Source organism: Zosterops lateralis, assembly GCF_965231275.1.
Source record: "Zosterops lateralis genome assembly, chromosome: 6".
Taxonomy (NCBI): Eukaryota; Metazoa; Chordata; class Aves; order Passeriformes; family Zosteropidae; genus Zosterops; species Zosterops lateralis.
Window position 1 is genome coordinate 44,430,673 of NC_139761.1, and position 20,524 is coordinate 44,451,196.

General features: G+C 36.9%; 1 protein-coding gene across 5 annotated transcripts in view; it reads right to left on the minus strand.

Annotated features, from left to right (window-relative positions):
• Positions 1-747: 747 nt before the first annotated feature.
• The window catches only part of PPP6R3 (protein phosphatase 6 regulatory subunit 3), a 52,766-nt gene continuing 32,989 nt past the window's right edge, over positions 748-20,524 (minus strand). For 4 of the 5 annotated variants that reach the window (XM_083863440.1, XM_083863439.1, XM_083863437.1 and 1 more), the window contains 12 exons: positions 20,023-20,138; positions 19,543-19,628; positions 18,255-18,341; positions 16,559-16,656; positions 14,543-14,597; positions 13,733-13,863; positions 13,013-13,131; positions 11,521-11,674; positions 10,339-10,445; positions 9,250-9,400; positions 5,902-6,024; positions 748-3,941 (listed from right to left, as the gene is read on the minus strand). In XM_083863440.1, coding sequence (XP_083719566.1) covers positions 3,890-3,941; positions 5,902-6,024; positions 9,250-9,400; positions 10,339-10,445; positions 11,521-11,674; positions 13,013-13,131; positions 13,733-13,863; positions 14,543-14,597; positions 16,559-16,656; positions 18,255-18,341; positions 19,543-19,628; positions 20,023-20,138 — 1,279 coding nt within the window. In that variant the 3' untranslated portion in view covers positions 748-3,889. The remainder of the gene's footprint in view (positions 3,942-5,901; positions 6,025-9,249; positions 9,401-10,338; positions 10,446-11,520; positions 11,675-13,012; positions 13,132-13,732; positions 13,864-14,542; positions 14,598-16,558; positions 16,657-18,254; positions 18,342-19,542; positions 19,629-20,022; positions 20,139-20,524) is intronic. The other variant, XM_083863441.1, reaches the window with a different exon arrangement.

The following is a 20,524-nucleotide window of genomic DNA, read 5'->3' on the forward strand; positions in this document are numbered from 1 at the left end:
CAGAATCATGATTTGAGACACAGAAAACACAGATCACAGGCAAGCACCCATACCATATACAACTGAAATCCAGAATGAGGCCCTACAATCAGAATCACAGTATTTAAGCTATAGAGAGATAAAGGGAATCCCACTTCAATTTGCAAGGTACTTAGTGACTTAGAGAAGACAGAAATACAGAAAAAGCTCCCCTCTCCAATAAAAAATACAAAACCACTAAGCCCAGACTCATCTAAAACAGAAATTCTGAAAGACACTATCAGCAAAACACAAAGTAAAGTTCAGGTCTCAGTGCTTTAGCTTGTGGCAGCAGAGTAAGAAGTACACAGATTTCCTTTGGATACCATTAGAAGTGTGATTACATTCAAGTCATTAACCAAGACTAAACACAAGGCAAATCACAATTTGAAGAAAGTAACCAAACCTGGTCTGATCAAGTCCAAAAACGTTGTGAACTGTCCTACCTAAAGGAGACAGAAAAATCCCTCCTATCTTTACAATAAGAGTATTTTTTATTTTAATTTTATTGCTTTCATCTCCTTCCATGCTGTAACCTTACATACTCAAACCAATAATAGAACAGGAAGATGCCAAATCCTTACCTGATAGCAAGATGCAGAAACTAAAAGACAGACATTAAAACCTTTACCAAAAAAAGGTGTTTTGCTGCCACAGTAACAGTCATTTTCCATCCACGTTTGGAAAACAATACAAATACTTTCATAATGAAACTCAAAGCACTTATACTACACTGGAGAAAGCACTATTTATTCTGAGACAGTCAGAAGTGATTAAATCTATTAATAGAGCCAGTTATATACAGTAAGTAATTTCTGATATTACTGTATGAGACATATGTCAGAAATCAAAATCTCCAAGGAAATTAATGCTTTAAAATTTAAACAGAAAGGTAGGTTTTTAATGAATGACAGTAAGAATCTGATTCATCTTCCTCTCAAGTCTCCTCAATGGATTTTACACAAAGAATGAATGTCACAGTTAGTTTCCACAGAAGTATGCAGATGACAACACAGAACTCACTATTTTCAAGAGGTAGATACAAGGTTTAATAGGTGCAAAAATGTAGACTTCACTCAAGAGCATGGTCACCCGGGATTCCATGTACAACGACATAATGAGATTGCTTCCACTATCCTGTTATCTCTTCAGTGAATTAAGAGCAATGTAAGTCAAGATGATGATTTAGGCTTTTACTTAAATGGAACAATCTTGCTATAAAACTAACTCAGGGCTTACATTTAAAAATTATGGTTTCACTGGTCAAGAAGGCATGATTCATCCACTCTGCCAGGTGGGAAGAGGCAATGAGCTACTACAGATATTACTGGTATAGCCACTTTTGAAACAGACTCTTGCTTGAGTAAAAATCCTTTACCAGAGAAATCCTGAGGGTTAAATCCACTGCCCATTGACATCAACTGACACCATTATGCAGTTTCAAGTGACTGAGCCTTTAGCCATTTCAAAGAGCACCATGGAATGTGGCAGTGGGCAAGTCTTTCAAAGCAAGCTCATTTCATCCTAATTGCTGCTAGAAACACTGCAGGAACTCAAACCTGTACAAAGGTACTAGAATTCAGTCCATGCTGCAAACGCATTAAAACACCTTTTCATAAAGAAGACTCAACTCCCATTGCATGCAAGTCAAATCTGATTAAACAGGCTGGATAACAGCCATTCAGGACTCTCGCACTATGTCCAAACCTTTGTAAGGCTATGTGAGTAGCACATCAGCAGTGCTGTTGATAAAAGATGGCAAAAGAGCTGTGTTTACACACCCATATACCCTCCCCTCTCCAAACACACCTCCAATGTTTTCAAGTTCAGGATTCCTTGTGCAAGTCACAGAGTGAGTGGGAAAAACACACTCTACACTTCCTCAAAACAGTGGACTGATATGACAGCTTGTGAACAGAAGGACAAATACAAGACTCTAATGAACTGAAGGCAATGGGGCCCAGATTCAATTTCAGTTTTCATGGCTACAGAGATAGATAAATCAACTTTTTAGCGAGGGACAAAGAGTTCCACTGGAAAGGACTCAAGTTCTTCTCCTTACAAGCATCAAACTTACACAAACCTACTTGCTGCTTGCCTCTATTTGGAATTTTTTCTTGGCTCCAATTCCTGTGTCAAAATGAGCAGTTTCATTTCCAAAGCTGCTTGTTCAGTGACAGATCAAAGTGACAAGAGGACAGCTACCAACCTTAAAGCTAACACACAAAATGATTTTGGTCAAGCTGATCTGAAAGTAATTCTGAACTGATAAAGAAAACTTAGAAACTGACTGGATTCCATAATTTATAAAGTACAAATAAAAGGGCAACCATAGTTACCAATTCCACTTATGATACTGTGGTTTTACACTTTCACACAACTGATCAGTTTGCAAAAACTTCCAAGGACAAGTGCACTGAACCTTGCAGAAAATGCAAAAGAGAAAGCAATAAGGGCAGTGACATACATGTGGGATTTTTATTTCTGTATGCAATGTAATGTTTAGGCACGTTGTTTGGGACGCCTTCTAAAATAAATCATTGGCCGCTGTTTAGAATATCCTTTTGGCTTTAAATACTGGTCAGGAAAACAAATGATGTAAAAAATAAATGAATATAACTATTACAGAAACAAAAATGGTTTTGCGTCTAAAAGTGCAGGAGTATTTTAACCCTTTCACCAGACAACGTGGCAATATACAGTATATTGCTTCTGTTTGTTTGAGAAGGCTGTTGGAATTTTACACTGACATAGAAAATTATAAATTACACAGAATTAGTTCCCATAATCACTATATATATACACAAACCAGCTGTGAAAAAACTGGTTTAGAACATACAAATGAAAGCCTCACACAGATCAGTACAGTGAAATTACCAATTAACATGCTCTGCTGCCAAAATTTGTATTAAAAACACTATTTACTTTTAAAATGCAGGTACTGTAATTATATTAGCAGCATGAGCATTTCTTTTACTTGACTTGTCTAAAAGGATTACAGCGTTTTAAATACGCAGATTGTTCTGAAATGTTCCATTGTATAATGCTTGGTATTAAACTAAATCCTGGTGAACTGTTTAAAGGCAGGTGAACCACTTAAACACAACAAGCCATGTGCACTCCAAATATTCTAGTGTTTCACCCGGAAGATATTGTTTCAAGCAAACTAGACTTAACAGAACATATGGCTTTACAGTAACATCAATTTGTCAACTAAGCTGTTGCAATAAATACTTTAAATCTCTACCAATAGACTTACATTTTTTGATCTGTTTTGAACAATACAGAAAACAATTACCAATTAAAAAACCTGTTGTAAAATGTTGAACACCAAAAAATTCTTATTTAAATCACTTTTGTAAGCTAAACCAACCAAAATAACATTTATAGGGCATTTCAGTTTCAGAAAAAACATGAATTTCCTTTTTCTTTTTTACAAGGTGAAAAATGTAAGAAAACTGCTAAATACTTTGGTCACACTAATCGTCAAATAGTTATGTCTCAAATACATTAGATTTTTGTATTCACTTTTTTATAAAACTATTCTTACAGCCATTTCAACTATAGTAACACTACTGTCATCATTACATGGGTAGCAGGATCTTATTTCACAGGCCCCCCGTTATTTAGAACAATACAATATAAACATACGCAAAAATTATTGGTATTTCTCAATGTGCAATATTTTTACACTTATGAATTTCTGTACAGTGTCTTAAAATCTAGAATATAAATGTTGCTGGTCCTGATTCCTTGCGAAATTAGTGCAGCAGTGACTGGCTTCAACAGGGTCTAGATGATATCCTCAAGAAACACTCAAACACCTGGATATCAGTTCTTTCTCTTCAGCCAAGGTAGTAGACATCACATATCATACAGGGCCATTAACAGATGCCTCTCCTAAATGGGTGTGTTGATCAGTCCTAAGAGGTCAAAAAACAGACGTAAGTATACAAGAAAGATACAAAGCAAATTCAGGTAGGTGCAATAAAAATGAAACCAAAAACCAACAAACCCAGATCCTGTGCTGCATGACCCGTGAACTGAAGAAAGGAAACGTGCTAATAACACGCTCATCACAATTATCTTCTGCAGTCCAGCATTTCTGGAGTCCTCATTTCCTAATTAAGCACTCAATTAACTCAGCACACCACTGAAGAATGTGCGATCTTCATTAACTGAGATAGTAAGTGATCTCTAGAGACATGGTATCTCAGGGAATTACTAATAAAGAGCACTTTTCTGATACTTATCCAAATCTTATTCTGTGAGGCAAAATGTGATACCAGGAGTATTTAAAGTTACACTGGAAAGCTAGTAGCTAAGACACAACAGGAAAAACAACAGCATCTTAAGAAGTTGCTTTAGTTATTAATCTAATCTACAAAGGGCCTTCCACAAATACTTTGAATATCAGTCCATTAAGATGAAATGTTCATGAAGTATGGAAGAAAATGGAGAGCAAACCTACAAGAGTGAAAACGTTAACAGTATATATATTTCTAGGTAAAAGTTTAGTGTCAACATGGGCTCAATTGCTCTGGACTGACACAAAGATCAAACCACAAGGACATCAGAAATAGGCAAGCAACAGAGGCAAAAAATTCTTAACTTCCATTCAGTGCAAGTCTATGGAATACATCTGAAGATTCTTTTAAAGAATGCAAATATTGCTTGAAACTACAGATGAGGAAAGTTACCTGTAACTCCTGTTCTCTGATGGTGGACATCACAGAGAAGCCACTCTGGGGTCCGTGCTCTACATGCACATGACCAGCAGGAGCCCCCTAGCTAAGTCTTTGGCTGCTAAGCTCTAAAAACACTTTTTAAAAAACATACATCAACATTAGAGTAAAAACAGAGAGAACTAGACAAAAGCAAACACTTTTTAGAGAAACCCAGAAGGTAAGAAAGAAATGTTGCATGGACAGGAAGTGTGACAGTCTGCACAACCATCACTTCGTTATTAACTAGAAAGAAGTCCATGACAGAAAAGGGCTCCTAGCAGAGATTACTCCTGCTAGCCACCAGCCAGAGACCTACCTAGGAGACCCCTTCCACTAGTCATACATACATGGAGCCCCAAAAGCACCATTAGGTTTATCTCGGTATTTATCCTGTGCTTATGAGGACCTACTGCAACAGCCACCTTTAGAGAAAGTTCTGAGTTTTGCTGAAGCCAGCAGGATTCAGTGAAAGGAGTTCCTTGAGATTTCCCAAACCTAAAAGCAATCTGGCAAACTGCCAGCTCTGAGAACCCTCTGTTGGTTCATACGATTGTCTTTAGTCAAAAGGTAATCACCTTGTACCCAAGGACTTCTTCCCCACAATTTAATACTTTTCAGCATTAAAAAAATATTGTCATCTTGATAAAGACAGCATCACTAGGAGACACTGTGAAAGAGTTTTTGGGTTTCCCCACTTCAAGTATGCAGGGCTGTTTTTACTGATTAGAATCCCCTTCTTGATCAAGTCTGAGATTTATGCAGAGCAGGCAGTTAGAAAAAAGGACCTAGTTAAATATTGGCTCATAAACAAGTCTTAAAAGCCAGAATCTGAATCTGTCAAACATGCTAACATCTTTCTTGTCTATATACAGTACAATCAGAACATGCAGTAGAGTTCTGCATCAATTCACTATTCTAAGTTGGTAACATTGTCACAAAACATAATAGGGATATTTACAACTCCCTGCAAGAAAAGTACACCTTTGATCACTCAGGAGTCTTAGAATCAACTGAAAACTCAACTTGTGAGAATTTAATAAAATAAAAGCAAACATATTTTTAGACTGAGCTAAACTCAATCTCTTTAGATCAGTCCTATTAGAAAAGCACACAAATTGCTATTCAGAGAATTGAAAACATCCTTGAATGCAGTTACCTCTGTTCTGGACTGCTGTTAGTAGGCTGAAGACCTGAAGGGACCTCTTCTGCAACCTCTGTATTCTCTTCTACTACATATTTACAAGAAGGATCCTGCGAGGTAGTCAATTTTCCTTCCTCACTTAAAAAACAAAACAAAAGCAAGAAGTTATTTAATGTATTTAACTTCGAAGTTTATTTACAGGGAATTTCAGGCAACAGGAGAAAACTGAGACGGGTCCATATTTCACATGCAAATGGATTTTAAGTTATGATTGCAACATGAAGAACAAGCACATGGCTCTAGACTTTACAAACACCTAATGATGCACTGGTGTTCACATCCAATAAAACTCGACCGGATAAAAGGGCAGGAAACACAGTGATTGCAAATAAGATCAGAAAGGAAAAAAGGAATGTATGTGATGCCTGAAGTGATAACAATCACGATCCTTTACTATACATACCGATAGGATTTCAACACTCTGAAGCCAGAAGTATGCAAAAATGGAAGAAAGTATAAAAGAAATTCAAGATTCCCTCAGTAACCGGCATTAATAACGTCTGTCCATGAAACATACCAGCAAAATCATTAACTCATCACTACCTTTTATAATAAACTTCCTAGTAACTCCACAGTGAATGCTATGTATGGTTTATGAGGTACAAAGACTGCAGCCCAATCTACTTCACAAACTTCCTCTTGTAGACAAAAAACAAAGTTCAATGAAAAAGCTGTACACTCATACTATGTAAGACAGTACCATGTAACCAGGCAGCCTCAAAAGTCATTAGCTAACCAATCTTCTGGTTTGCCTCTAAACCCAAACTTTTCTGTCTCTCTATTCCACCCTCTTCCACTTCAATCACACCATTATGAGTGAACTAAAATACAAATTTGAGCATATATACCTGCAAGAGATAGTTATAATGTAGCTCTGAAGTAGACAAACATCAATCTTATACCTCTGTGGCAACAAATCTATTTATTCAAGAAGTGCCAATCTCCTCTGCTGGTTTTCTTCCTAATTCTCACAGTTCTCCTTTCCATGGGTCCTTTAAATTTCAATGAATCCTTCTCTTTTCTCCTTCTATCCTGCAGAGCCTGCAAAAATACTGTCTTTTGCATTGCAATCTCTCATCAAGTTTCCCCCAACTAATCTCCCCATTTCACTTTCCTTGATACTCTTCACAATCTTTCCAAATAAAATACTTGCCACCATCACCACTGAAAGTGATGTCCTAGTTTGTTTTTTGTTTTTCCTCCTTGTTCTTCACACTGAACTAAGTTCAGAAATCACATTTTTGTCCTTCGCAGCTTTCCACAAATTAACTACTGTGCTTATAAATCCCCTGAATATTGACTTCAACGCCATCAATTTTCTATTGACAGAAACCTAGATAAAGCTGAAGTCTGGAAGCATCCACTCTGAAAGGCAAACAGGCCAGACTAGGACTTCCCCTCACTACTCTAAATGTTCATTTAGACCTTTTCTCAGCAAGTTGGTTTAAAAAATGCCACTTGAACACTGACTCACTAGGAAGCTGCAGATCTCTATCAGAGTAGAACAGTCTCTACATTTAAGATCTCATCTTTGAGCCCCCTTGTATGTTTCTTTGACATCTCCTTCCCAAATTAAGACTCCAGAGTTCCCATTACTAGAAGTTTTCAATACGCAATCAGACACAGAGCCTGGTAATCTCATCTGGGCTCCCTTTCCCATAAAAGATTGGACTGGATAAACTTTCAAGGTTCTTTGTGACTGGGGGAATTCTATATTGCCTCCCTTTGCACCTCTATGTCCTTTTAACTACAGTTCCAGCAGGTAATTCCGTGAAGGTAGGCAGGAACTGTCCCCAGATGCTGGCTCCTCATGTTAGTTTTTGCACCAGTATCACAAGTCACACAACTTAAAAATGCATGTGAGCTAAGCTGGTTTAAGGAGAAGTTTAAAGACACCATGGATAACTAAACCAAATTTGTAAACATCTAAGAGTGAAGACCATGTAAAAGCATTGTGCAAAAGACAGAACAAACTGGAGAGCAGACACGTCATTTACTAAATCAGCAATGCACTATGGATGGCTTCACGTCAATCAATCTGCACAGAGTCCTAACACTTCTCTAAAGTGCTGTGGTTCATTCCTCTATCAAAGCCATTCGATTTAGAAGCACTGTGCAGTCATGAATTTTCCCTTCTCTGTGCTGAAAAACCGTAAGAAGTTAAGTCACTTAGATAATCAAAAGGATGGAAACAAGAGTGATGGAAAGTTGTTCGGTTTTCAATGTCTATTAATTTTGGATGGTTCAGGAATTATCTCCTACCACTAATGAAGTAAATTAATTTAAACAACAGGCAATGTAAGGAGCAACACTGGAAATGTTTCTTATACTGGAATCAACTCAGGGTTGTTTTTTTTAAGCAACTTCCAAGACACACTGACAATTTCTTTTTAGTATATTAAGCCAGAATAGGGATAGATAGTAGGAAATTATTCTAAAAGAAGAGGGTTGCATGCCGAAATGGTCTAGCAATGTGTTCCAATTTGTCAACATCAGGGTGGAGGCAGGACACACCAGCTTCAATAAAGGCAAAATTTTTGCATGTCATACTGTTTGTAGCCTCTGTTTCCCTACATAAATATTTGATACTAAATAAGAAATACTTGATCATTAAATCTGATATCACAATATCTTAGCAGATGGGATGAAGTAGACAACACTGAAATGTGCTTTATTCTCATAAAAGGCTCACAGTGTTGATATATATAATATACAATTTGACTGTGTTGTAAAACATTATTACTGAATCTTCGTATTAAAAGATAGCAAAATTAGGAAGTTATTCTTCCAGTTACTCTAGAATCCCATGTGCCACCTGTAGTCCAGAACAGGTATAACACCATCATGCATACCACCAACAGGGGTCACCCCAGTGTCTGAAGAGCTACACTCAAAAGCAGTGCCTGGCTGGTCTTCAACTTTTATCTTCCATCCTCCTGGATGAGAAGAATGAAATGCCAATTCAAATCTAAGAATTCTGTGCAAAATTTTAAAAGCTTAGTTTTGATGTGCAATGTTAAAAGATCTGTACATGAAAAATGCACAATAATGTGCATTAGGGAAAAAGCTGACTCAGTCTTCTGCTAACAATACTCAGTCTTCTTCCACTGAAACTAAGGCTTGATAAGTGAAGTCGCAAGTTACAGTAACTAACTAGAAGTCAAATTTCAAAACAATTACTTAGAAAGGTTTCTAGTTAAAGCCTCAGGAATAACCACTTTAAAAGACTGTCTTGGGTGATACAGTGCTCCATCAAGAGTCTTCTATTTACATAGTGGGACGACAATAAATAGGCATTCTCACCTTTTGAAAACGGCAGTTTCAGTTTTGGCATCTACAGTTAGGCTCAGTGTCTCCTTCATGCTGCCGTTCATGACTGTCTCCGTTACCTTGTCTGCATTTTCCACATCATCCTCTCCATCTGAGCTGGCCTCCATAGCAACACTTCCTGGGGCTGCAAGTAGAATAGAAGCAATTTAATACAAGACTGGTTATGTATCTATTTCATGTGAAAGCAACTAAGCCAATACATCAAGAAGAGTATTTTCGCAGTTTTGCACACTTCTTGAATTCTGCCTTACAGAGAATGTCGCCTTTCTGCAAGTGCCACATAGAGAGCATGAGTATTACTTACAGATGGCTTAAAAAAAAGCCACAGTCTGTAGTTTTTTTCATTTTGATACAATGGTTATTGCAACAGTTTTGTCTAAACAAGTCCTTAGTAGGATTACGGTGACAAATTATTTTTCTGTACAGTCAAATTCATGACAAGTCTACACAGTACAAATTTGACTCTTAAGATTCCAAGCACTGACAGATCTTTGGGATGTCCAATCTGCCTGGGCTTCTCACCTGCACTTCTTACTCTCTCTGGTAATTATAGATACAAAAAAAGCTCATTAAAATATTTTTATCCTTTTAACCAGTTCATACATATAGAACAAACAATTTGAGCGTGCATAGTGAAGATGGCTTCACTATGAAGAAAGGCATGAGCTGTAAGGAGAAGTCTGCACACATTGAGGCTACTGACCTATTGCCACACAGGACAAGACTGGAGGCTACTGTTCTTTTTGGGCATCAGCTCAGCTAAATGCACACACAGGTGAGAAGATTCTCTAACAGAACAAACTTTGTTTCTTTGTAATGCTTTTCTGTTCATGATGTGCAGACTTTTTTGGAGGTATCAGTAACACTGACTCTTGTTTTAAACTGGAATTTATTTAAAATAGTTTATAAATTCTTCGAAAAATCACTTTTAATACCTGTCAGAACAGCACTGGAGCCAGAGAAGAGTCTCTGGAAACCTAAAACTTTAAAGTTCAGAGAGACTTTTCTTATGTACAACTCCTACAATCAAGCCCTTTGCATTGGGAATGCAGGTTTACTTACTCTCCAGCTGTGTTGTCAGAGTAGTTGCATTTGCACTCAAGGGATCACCTGGATCTGTGTTTGTTTCCATTTCCACAGGAGAATTACTTCTTAAAGAGTCTTTTGAGCTTTAAGTAGAGTAAAAAAATTTTAGAAACATTTCTGAATAGCAAAATGAAATGTTCTTAAAACAGTATTAGTTCTCTATGAAAGCTATAAGGCCTAGAACTATACTGAAAATTAATTACAAGTTTGTTTCTAATAGTGCTGAAAAGACATGCTAAATACAAGTTCAGTAATTCAAAAGTGCACAAGAACTGAGCTGAGGGTGTTCGATGGTCATTTTATTTTTACTTGATTTTGTTACATTACCAGTACTAGTGGACATGTCCCTGGTAACTAAGACATACATGTATCACTAGCTCCTCGCAGTGTTTCCAAATATTTTTAACTGTTTTGCTAAATGCATTTTTCCAACTTGATAGTTCTCCGTGGAGACACCAGTGCAGTCATAAACTGCTACAAAAGTGATTTCACTACTTGATTTCATATATGGTGTAGCTACAAGTTTTTCATTCTAAAGAAATTCAGATTACAAGATTTGGCCACTTGAAAAACATCTTATCATTTACAGAATGTCTCTTCTATCCAGTTATGTGCAACTCCAATTCTTCATTTTCTAGGCCCTTAATCTGATTATCAATTTACCTGCCTCAATCATAAAACAACACTGTTTTATGCTGGGAAAAAAAAAAATCTTACTTTTATATCTGGGCTGTTTTAACCCCACGCAGAAAGTCAAAAGTCAAATGTATAAAAGCAAAGTCTTTCAATATGAGAAGGAATTAGTTTTTGACTGCCAGTATTTGGCAACTCTAAATTTGCATCTATTTGATTAAGTACATGCACAAGACTTCAGTAGAGTGTAGAGTTCAATCCAAAAAAAGAACAGCATTAACTTGGGTGTTCTCAAAATCAGGCAGAACTACTTAATCTAGTTACTGCAGCTGCATAACAATATGAATTTAAAAAAAACACCCAAAACACTAGTACCCACTATCCTGGAAAGGGAGATCATATATACACATGCTTTTAGAACACATGGTGCTCTTCAGACACTTTACATACCCTAGCAACACAGGCTTGTGAAGAAATGGACACTCCAAGAAAACCAAACTCACCCTGAATAACTAACATTCTCACCTCAATGAGGATGTGAAGTCAGAAAAGGAAGCCCAGCCAGTTTCTTTAGCAGGAACAGGTGCTTCAGTACTCCACACAGCAGAGCCAACAGAATCCAGACTGGCACCATGTGCAGTCTCCATGGGTACATCGAAGTTTGCTGACCAGTTAGGTGCTGAAAAACCATCATGAAGTTCATTAGGAACAAATTTCTAGAAAGAACATGAGTGCACATATGCCTAACACACTGATTCTCTCTATGTACATTCCATAAAGAGAAACAAGATTCGTAACTAGACTTGAAAGCACATGCAGAAAAATCCTGTGATCCTGTTTAAAAAATGAATGTATTCCCTAAAAGGAAAATTCTGCTAGTAAGGCAGAATTTCAAGATCAGTAATTCAGAGTACTCCGCTAAAAAAAAAAGTTTATCTGAGCAACAAAATTAATAAAACATATGACATCACAAGTACAATTCCGCTTTATCCTTTAAATTAACCTCAATATTTGTTACCATTTTCCAAATTAATTTCTATAATAATGTAATTCATAAGAGTCTTCATCCCTTTTTCAATTTCTTCCAATAATTTTTCATGCACTAACACCACTGCTAAGTTTCAGAAAAGTTTAAGGCTTTTTACAACTTAATTTATTTATATATATTTTAAATTTGGGAGCAACTGTGAATAGCAGCTAATTTAGGATAGGTCAATTCAAAATACTTCACCTACCCAAGGGAAACATGTTTTTCATTAACACTTACATACAAAAAAACAGGCTGAAAAGGAAGCTCTGACTAGCAATTAGAAATTCCAACCCAGGCAGATATGGGAGGAGACCCACATGGATCAAAACTTGTTTGACACACAGATGCCAACGACACCAATCTGACAAAAGAAAAGAAAACCCTTAACTTTTCCTTCTAATTTAACTCCTTACAGTCTAGATAAACACAGGGCTTTTACCTACAGACATTGCCAGTTTAACAAAAGCCAGTTTAATATGACTTGAATATGAAAACTTTTCAACCTATTACATCAGTTAAGATTCCATGTAAGAGTCTTGTGATGTATATCTTTCATTCCCATTTGAAACCAAAACAATGCAAGTTCACTTAGCCTCTGTAGGAATGCTCTTCTAAAAGAGCATTGTTAGATAAAAAGCTGGTCTGAAAGGCTTCCAGTAAAAATCCCATCTTTTGGGTTTGGATAGTAATGTATTAGGTCTTTGTAGGCACTCAATATTTATAAATGAGTTTTTAATCCTCCCTTTTCTGACTACTCCTCCTTTTTTAACTCTTGAAGAGTATAAACATGAATTTCAGAGAGAGTTAAGTAATTTAAGACAGGTAAGGAACTCAAACTTCCCAATATGTGCATGCTCTCTGGCACACGGGAAAGACTATTTTAAGACAGTTGGAGTAAAAGCAGCCAGTGAGGAAACTCCTACAGGATCAGGCTGCTGGATCTAACAATTTCCTATAACCCAAAGCAGCAGGGAAAAAGCTACGTACGTTCATTTAAGTCTACTTCCATTTTGTCCTCTGTATTGGTGTGGGATTCGAACAAGTCTTGTTTAGTCCCATCCTCTTCTTCTGAATCTGTACTTTCTTCACTGTCTGTACTGCCCGAACTTCAAACACAAAGAGAGAGTTTACATTCTGATTTTAGTATAACACCTTGGGCACAATGGAATACTGCAGAGTTTCAGACTAGGGAGAATTACAATTATTTCTGACAGATTACTTGAGGTATAATCTTTAACTCTTAATACACCCCTCATTTCTCTCTAAAAGAAACAAGGTTTAAGATTTTTCACTTGATCACATGAAGAGTAGATATTGAGGGAGGCAGTACAGCCCTGAGTTTTGGGGACTAGATGCTCCTTCCACTCAATGCGTTTTCCTTTGTTCACAGCCATATTGGTACTGTAGTGAGGACAGCAAGGGCTGACAGAGGTGTGGAACTGGGCTGCCTTGTCAAGCAAGGACAGCCGGGCCAGTTTAAAAGCAGAAGGAAAAAAACCAAAGCCAACAAGCTACAAAAGCCAAAGCGCATCTTCTGCAAACTATGGCTGGTAAACAAAGCACTAGAGCCACATCTCCACTCATTTCTCCACAGAATGGAAATACCTAGTTATGCTGGGCAGTCTGTACTAACAGACAGAACCAGAGGACAGGTGCATAACTGCAGGTTCACTACACTGCTATTTGGATGAGAAACACCCTTCTCACCTGGAACGCCTCTGGGACTCTGGTGCAAATGCAATATGTTTTTCTTCCCAAATGTCTTCTTCATCAGAGCCACCATCGTCAAACTGCTGTATCCTCTCCTTACAGCATGCCTCAAACAAGGCTATATTGCCCTAAACACAGCAAAAGTATAAAATCCATATTACGTTAGTAAACATCTTGAAAATACATGACTATTCTGAAGAGAATCTCAAGCATTTCTCTAAAAGCAAACAAGAAACCAGAATGTCTTAATTTAAAGCTTGTCAAGAAAATATGCAGTGCTGCTTGTTTTACTTGGCTACTAACAAGCTGAGTGGACCAAAGAACACCCAGGAGCTCCCATCACACTTAAAAATGGGATTTGGGAATGACCCCAAAGAGCTTCACAGATAATCAGAGCACAAAATACTCCAGCTTTATTTTCTATAGTGAGGGGTCATTTTAGCTCAACCAACAAATAACAACAAGGATCAGAGACTCTGACCTTACTTTTCTGTCACTACAATCACACTGAAGATATAAAACGCTTCTAATCATAAAACACAAGTGTGCAACATGCACAAATCAGATCTAAGCTCAATCTTAAACACAGTAATACAAATCAGAAGCAATGCTGCTTAATACTGATCAAAAAGAAAAATAACAGTGTCTTCCAATTAGTAAATCTCATGATATGGGAATAAGGTAGGGTAATTATTTTCCAGTGATTTCCACATAAAAGGAGTAAATATAACCACTGCCAAAACTTTGAGGTCATGCCAAAGTTTAAAAGACAGTTATTTTTCTGATAATACTGGAACACATACTTACACTTTCATTTGTATTGAGGGTAAAGTTGATGTCCGAAACCCGATCAAAAGAAACACTACAAGAAAAAAAGAAATGTACTCAATAAATCAGGATTTTTTAGCATAATATGAAAACATTTAATTTCTCTTTGGTTTCTTATTTTCCAATAATCTAAAAATAGAAGATAAAAGACAAAGTAGTCTCCAATATAAAACAGACAAGATTACACACTAAGGAGGCCTGGCATGCCTGTGATTTTTTTAACTGTTAAATATTTTAAATAAAAAACACAGAACATTGCCATCTACAGTCAGGTGCAAAGATGCAACGAGCCTAAACAAATATAACTGACATTAAATACTCAAATCTCAAATACTGTATTGCTATGCACTGGAAAAAACTTAGGCCTAAAGAATGCCTAACCTGACTATGCTCTACCATGATACGCCTCAAAATATTGCAAATATCTACATTTGCAGTTCTTATATATTTTAACTGATTTCACCCTTCCATCAAAGGACCTTTTCAATAGGAAGGGACAAAATGAAAAATATCAAATTCTGTTTCCTAACAAAAGAACTCCACAAATATATTTTTTTAACTAATCACTGAAATATTTTCCCAACATAGTACATATATTAGGCTTGACACACCTTTACATAGAGTTCATATATTCTCTGTCTGCATTCAGCAGAACACACACTACTCCTCCTGTAATATTCATTGCATTATGAAGTAGGGAAAAAGATGAATGGTCTAAAGGAACCTAAGTTGCAAGTGTGACTGTATTACTATGCAAGGCACCACCTGAATTACTGTACAACACTATGCAGGCAACTTGGTGTGTAATTGGTTCTTGCACAGAAGATGTAACTTCAAAGTAACTTCACCTACAGCTTAATTCAACTCATGAGCACATCATCAGTGTACCTGTCACAAGTCTTGAGACCTCTTTACATAAGTAGTCATCTTCTTTCTAACCAAGAGAACAGACTTGCAAAGGCACGAACTTAAAGGAATTCCAACTCCTATCCTTGCCAAAATCCACTTGCTTCTGACAAAGTTAAGGAGCATCCTGTGTTACCTTCTCTACCATCATATCTTAATCTCTGCTCTCAGCAGGTTCTGTGGTGTAAAAAGGCAGCAATGCTTCTTGGATGGAAGATACAAGCTTCAGTCAGACATCTAAACATGTCTTATAGAAGAGCATTGAGTTTATTATAAAAATAACCTTCTGAAAACCACCTTGACAGAATGCTTTTTATTCCTACCTGCATGTTCTGGCATCCCAAGCCATGGAATCTTATAAAAAACCATGATCAACTCTACCATCAGCAAGAATCCCTATTCTCCCCTCTTCCCTTCATTGCATCCATTTATTTATGAAGAAAGATACCTGCTTTTGTGAGGGGTGCCTTCTGTTGTGTGCTGGGTTTTGTTTAGTTTGGGGTTTTTAACCTGAGCAAGGCTCTTCTCATTTCCTCATCTTTCACCTAAGACTATTTGTAGAAATCAGTCTTAACTGCCTCGACCTTATAAACAAAGGTAGATTTATTTACAATGCCCTTCCTTACTCTCCCCTACAGAACAGTAAATTTGGAGACACCTTGTTCCTGTCATCTTTTCTAGGAAAACCTAGAAGTAGAGCTAATCATCTGGTCATTAGCAGGGGAAAAAATCCACCCTGAGACAAAGTGAAAGTGACCCAAACAATGGCAGGTCAACAGAGAGCCATAGCTCTCTGTTAAAAAGACACTGTTAAAAAACAGAGTTATAATTCAGTTTTTTGTCCATAAGCACAGCATTCTCAACATTGGCACAACCAGGAGATTAGAAAAAGAAGAGAAGCTGCTGCTTTCCTCTGTTCAGGGAGGCTTCTATCAATGCACACAGATGGCACAAAAAGACAGGACTGATTGGCAACTGCTTAACATCAGTAAATGTTTGTATTTATCATCAGCAAAACCACAGCCAAAAACACAGCAAGAAAGAAAACTCACAAGACTATAGCCAAATTCAGGGTAATATTATACTCACTTGCCAATGTCATCTTGATCAGCAAACTTCTCATCGTTGAAGCCAAACTGGTCAATAAAATTGGACGTCATTTGTTGCATCTGATAATCAGAAAAGGCCTGGCAACCCCAGGACCAACGACAGTGATATAATGATTCTACTAATACTCTAAAATCTATTTGCCCATTTTGCTTCAAAGAAATAAGTCTTATCTAAACTGAACATTAAAAGACAGAAAAAGGATTTGTCTTAACCTCTGAATTTTGAAAGGTAGCATCAACTACAACCCTACTTACATTTACTGACTTAAAAGCCAATCTAGCAGCTTTCAATAAAAAATCTGTAGTTTAACCACATTAACCAGCACCTTTCCAAATGCACCCCAAAAAAAGAGAGAAACAACACTATATAAAAGAAAAAGCTGCATTTGCTCAAAATAGCACGAAGTTATAAATAGTAAGAACCAGAAAAGTAAACTACATGTAGTTACTAAAGCACAGTTGCATATTTATTATATGTACCATTAGCAAAATCAGTCTCGGGCACACACACCAGCAGCATCTATTAAGTATTAGAAGAATGAAACCACTGAACACTTTACATCTCAGTGCAGTGTCACTGAAACAACTGTGCTAGTTTTTTAAATAAAGATGACAGTGTCAACTACCAGCAGATCAGCACACACACTAAGGTATATGTGGGCATCATCTATTCATAACAATAGGTTTTGTCTCTTATTTCCCAGGACTATCATTAAATTATAAATTACTACACATCCTCTAGGGACTTTTAATAACATTATTTCCATGTGTAAAGTCAGCCAACACTAAGATACTCTAGGAAATAAAGTTGTCATGTCAACTTTTGGTTTCTTGCCCAGGTAGCTGAGGGGACACAGTATGGTGGTAAAGTTGAAGAACGTGAATATGGAAAGAAAACAAAAGAACTATTAAAAAATCCCAAGTTTAGATTAAGGCATTATGAAAACTGAAGGAAAAAGAAAATATATATATATAAAAGGAGGAGGTATACAGCAAGACAAACTTGAAAGAAGCAGCACTGGACCATCTGCATTTCTCCAGATTAACTACCTGGAACTGCTGGGATTGCCTAGGCACAGCAGGTCACTAAGGGGATGCATGAAAAGCACAGAGATATTAGAAGATCTTACTTTCTCACTAAAGCTGCTACAGATAGAACCCAACTTATCAAGTTTTTGTACAGGTACACCTTACAGGTACAAAAGCACTTAATCAGACAAAAAAGCATCAGATTCTTTAAGACTGAGCCACCACCCACAATTCAAACTTAGACAAGCAATTACTTAGTATAAAAACTATAGAAAATGAGCAAAATCCCAAAGCCAGTATTAGACTAGGTAGTTACTACACAGATGTTAGTGTGATCTGAAAGATTTTGGTTAGTAATCCAGACAAATAATGCCATCTAAAGCATCTGATTCTGTCTAAGTGATCTATTGGCAATCTTGTGCCACAAGGCTCCCACTTGTTCACTAGCAGCAAAAGAATTCAAAGAGATGCTTATGAGTCTGGTAAGACACAATTGTGTGCATGCACACATGCCTAGGTTTTAAATTAAACTTCCTAGACTTATATTTACTTGTGAGAGAAAATAAAAGTCCCACTGCTTTTAAAAAAATGTCTTAATTTACTTTTACAGAAAGAGCAACTTAAGCTATTAAAAGAATTCAACTCACCTGCTGCAAAGAAGAATCCTGTGAAAAGCCAGTTTCTTTAAAGTCTATTTCATCATCACTGGAAGAATGAATGTGGCAGGTAGTAACCTATAGAAACAAATTGGGTCGTTGGCATAGTACATAATGTATTTGTCTATTTCAGATAAAAGAAATTGTTTATTCTACTGAAAATTGCAGAGTTTGCAGAGAAGTTTTCAATTAAGTTTTACTGTTATTACATCAAGTACCTCCAAGTACATGATTATATATCTAAAGAGCCAATTACTGCCATTTTTCATAAGCCTAAAAGTCTTTCTCTTTGTATGATCCTTCTCTTGGTCTTGAACAAGAAATAGTTTCTACCCAGAGAAAAAATAACATTCATCTGCAGTCTGTACACACTTCATTCATAGGCTGAAGAAAAATGCCTTATATACATCTTTTGGTCCTGTTCACAAGTTGCAGAGTTTTAGATGAATTTCCTATTGCTTCTATTGACACCTGTTAACATCCATGCTCCAGTTAATACTTATGTTGAAATAGCAAATTAAACAATTATAGTCCAAATAACACAGGACTAGCACAAGTTAATGAAGCCACATGCGAAGCAATGCATTTCTGGAGAAGTCAGGTAAAATAAAATTCATTAATTGGTCTGCTGACATCAGAAACTGCCTCTGCTTATTAAAGTCTCCAAGTGATTACTCTTAGACTGTATTTTTAACATGACTACACAAACCTCCTCTACTACTAAGTGTTTTTCCAAAAGTGTAATTGCTACAGCTGCATGCAGAAGAAATGTGGCAGGTGCACAACAGTAAGTACAATTACTTAAGCAAGGTCAATAACACAGGCAGTGGAATGCAGGTAGCAGTCTTCTATTAAACTTGTACTGGATCATTAACATCCTGTAGATAAAGCAATCAACACCAGCTCCTGCACTTTTAGTTTGTACTCTCAAGCAGGCAGGAGTTTTCAAGAACACTACCTTGAAAGAAGTACCTTCTTTACCTTTTCTTTACCTTGAAGAGGTAAAGAAACCCTCCTCCTTGCAGATTAGCTACACTAGGTAATGAGCCAGTTAGCTATTAAAAGCTGATCATCTGCATTATGCCTGCATACATATTAATGATATGGCTTTAGTTGAAAAGTAAACCAAAGAATTATCGAATTATCCGTTCCAAGCTCAGCAGCTAGACGGACTCCTTACAAGTACACTGGATTTTGGAAGACTGACAAAGCTGCTGACAAAAAGAAACTGTCCAAGTAAAGGAGCAGCAATTTTCATACCTTACCCATCACTACTTACCAGATCCACTGTATTCCTCTTGTTGGTTTCTCCTAAAGAGCTTGTGCAGAATGTTTCCCATCGCTCTCTGACCTCCTCTGGAAGTTCTAGCGTAGGAAACCAAAAAAATCAAACCAATCAGAAACTACCAACAACAAAGCATCACTTAATTTTCAAGTATTTTTTTCCTTCTCTACCAAAAATGCAGGTAGGAATATATACATCCTCCTGAACCCATAAATGTAACTCCACCTAGCAAACAAGTCCATATTAAGCAGATCAGCACCTCTTTGCATCTATTTCATGGAGCTTTAACAATGTTTGAAATGAAAACACTTAAGCATTTGTTTAATGATGATTGCTTTAAATTGAATGTTTCAGAAGTAATCCAATCATTTTCTTCTTGAATTTAACGGTTGCCTTCTAATTTAAATTTGCTTAATTTCCTCAGCATTTGATAATGAAAGCCCTGAAGATAAAGTTAAGACCATGAATGAATACCTTTGATGAGCTGCTGGACTAGTGTGCTGTTTGGCCCCTTATCTGTACTGTGCACAATGCAGTTTGCTATCCTTGTCAGGTGACCCATGTAGCCGTGCCTTCTTCCTCCTTCAGCCCTGCAAGAGACCGAGAGCTCAACTGCGGAACTCAGAGCAACTCTGATGTTGTTGTAAAACATTGCCAGAGTCAAGATGCCACACAAGAGAAATGAACTGGGGTTCTTAAGTTAGAGCTGCATCCTAAAACCACAGGTTCACAAAAATACTTAAGAATTTAAAGTATCAACCGGTTTGACTTCACTGAGTCAGTTTAGGAGACTTAACAAGCACATAAAATACCAAGAAGGACATACAAGCATTTGTACTGCTTGTGTAGAAAGCAAAATGTGTATTAGCAAAATAATGACAGAATTAGCAATTGATTCAGAGCTTTTAGGAAATTTCTGTTGCTGAGAGTATTTTGCAAAACCCCAAAACACCAAATATTCCCTCAGTTTTCAGTC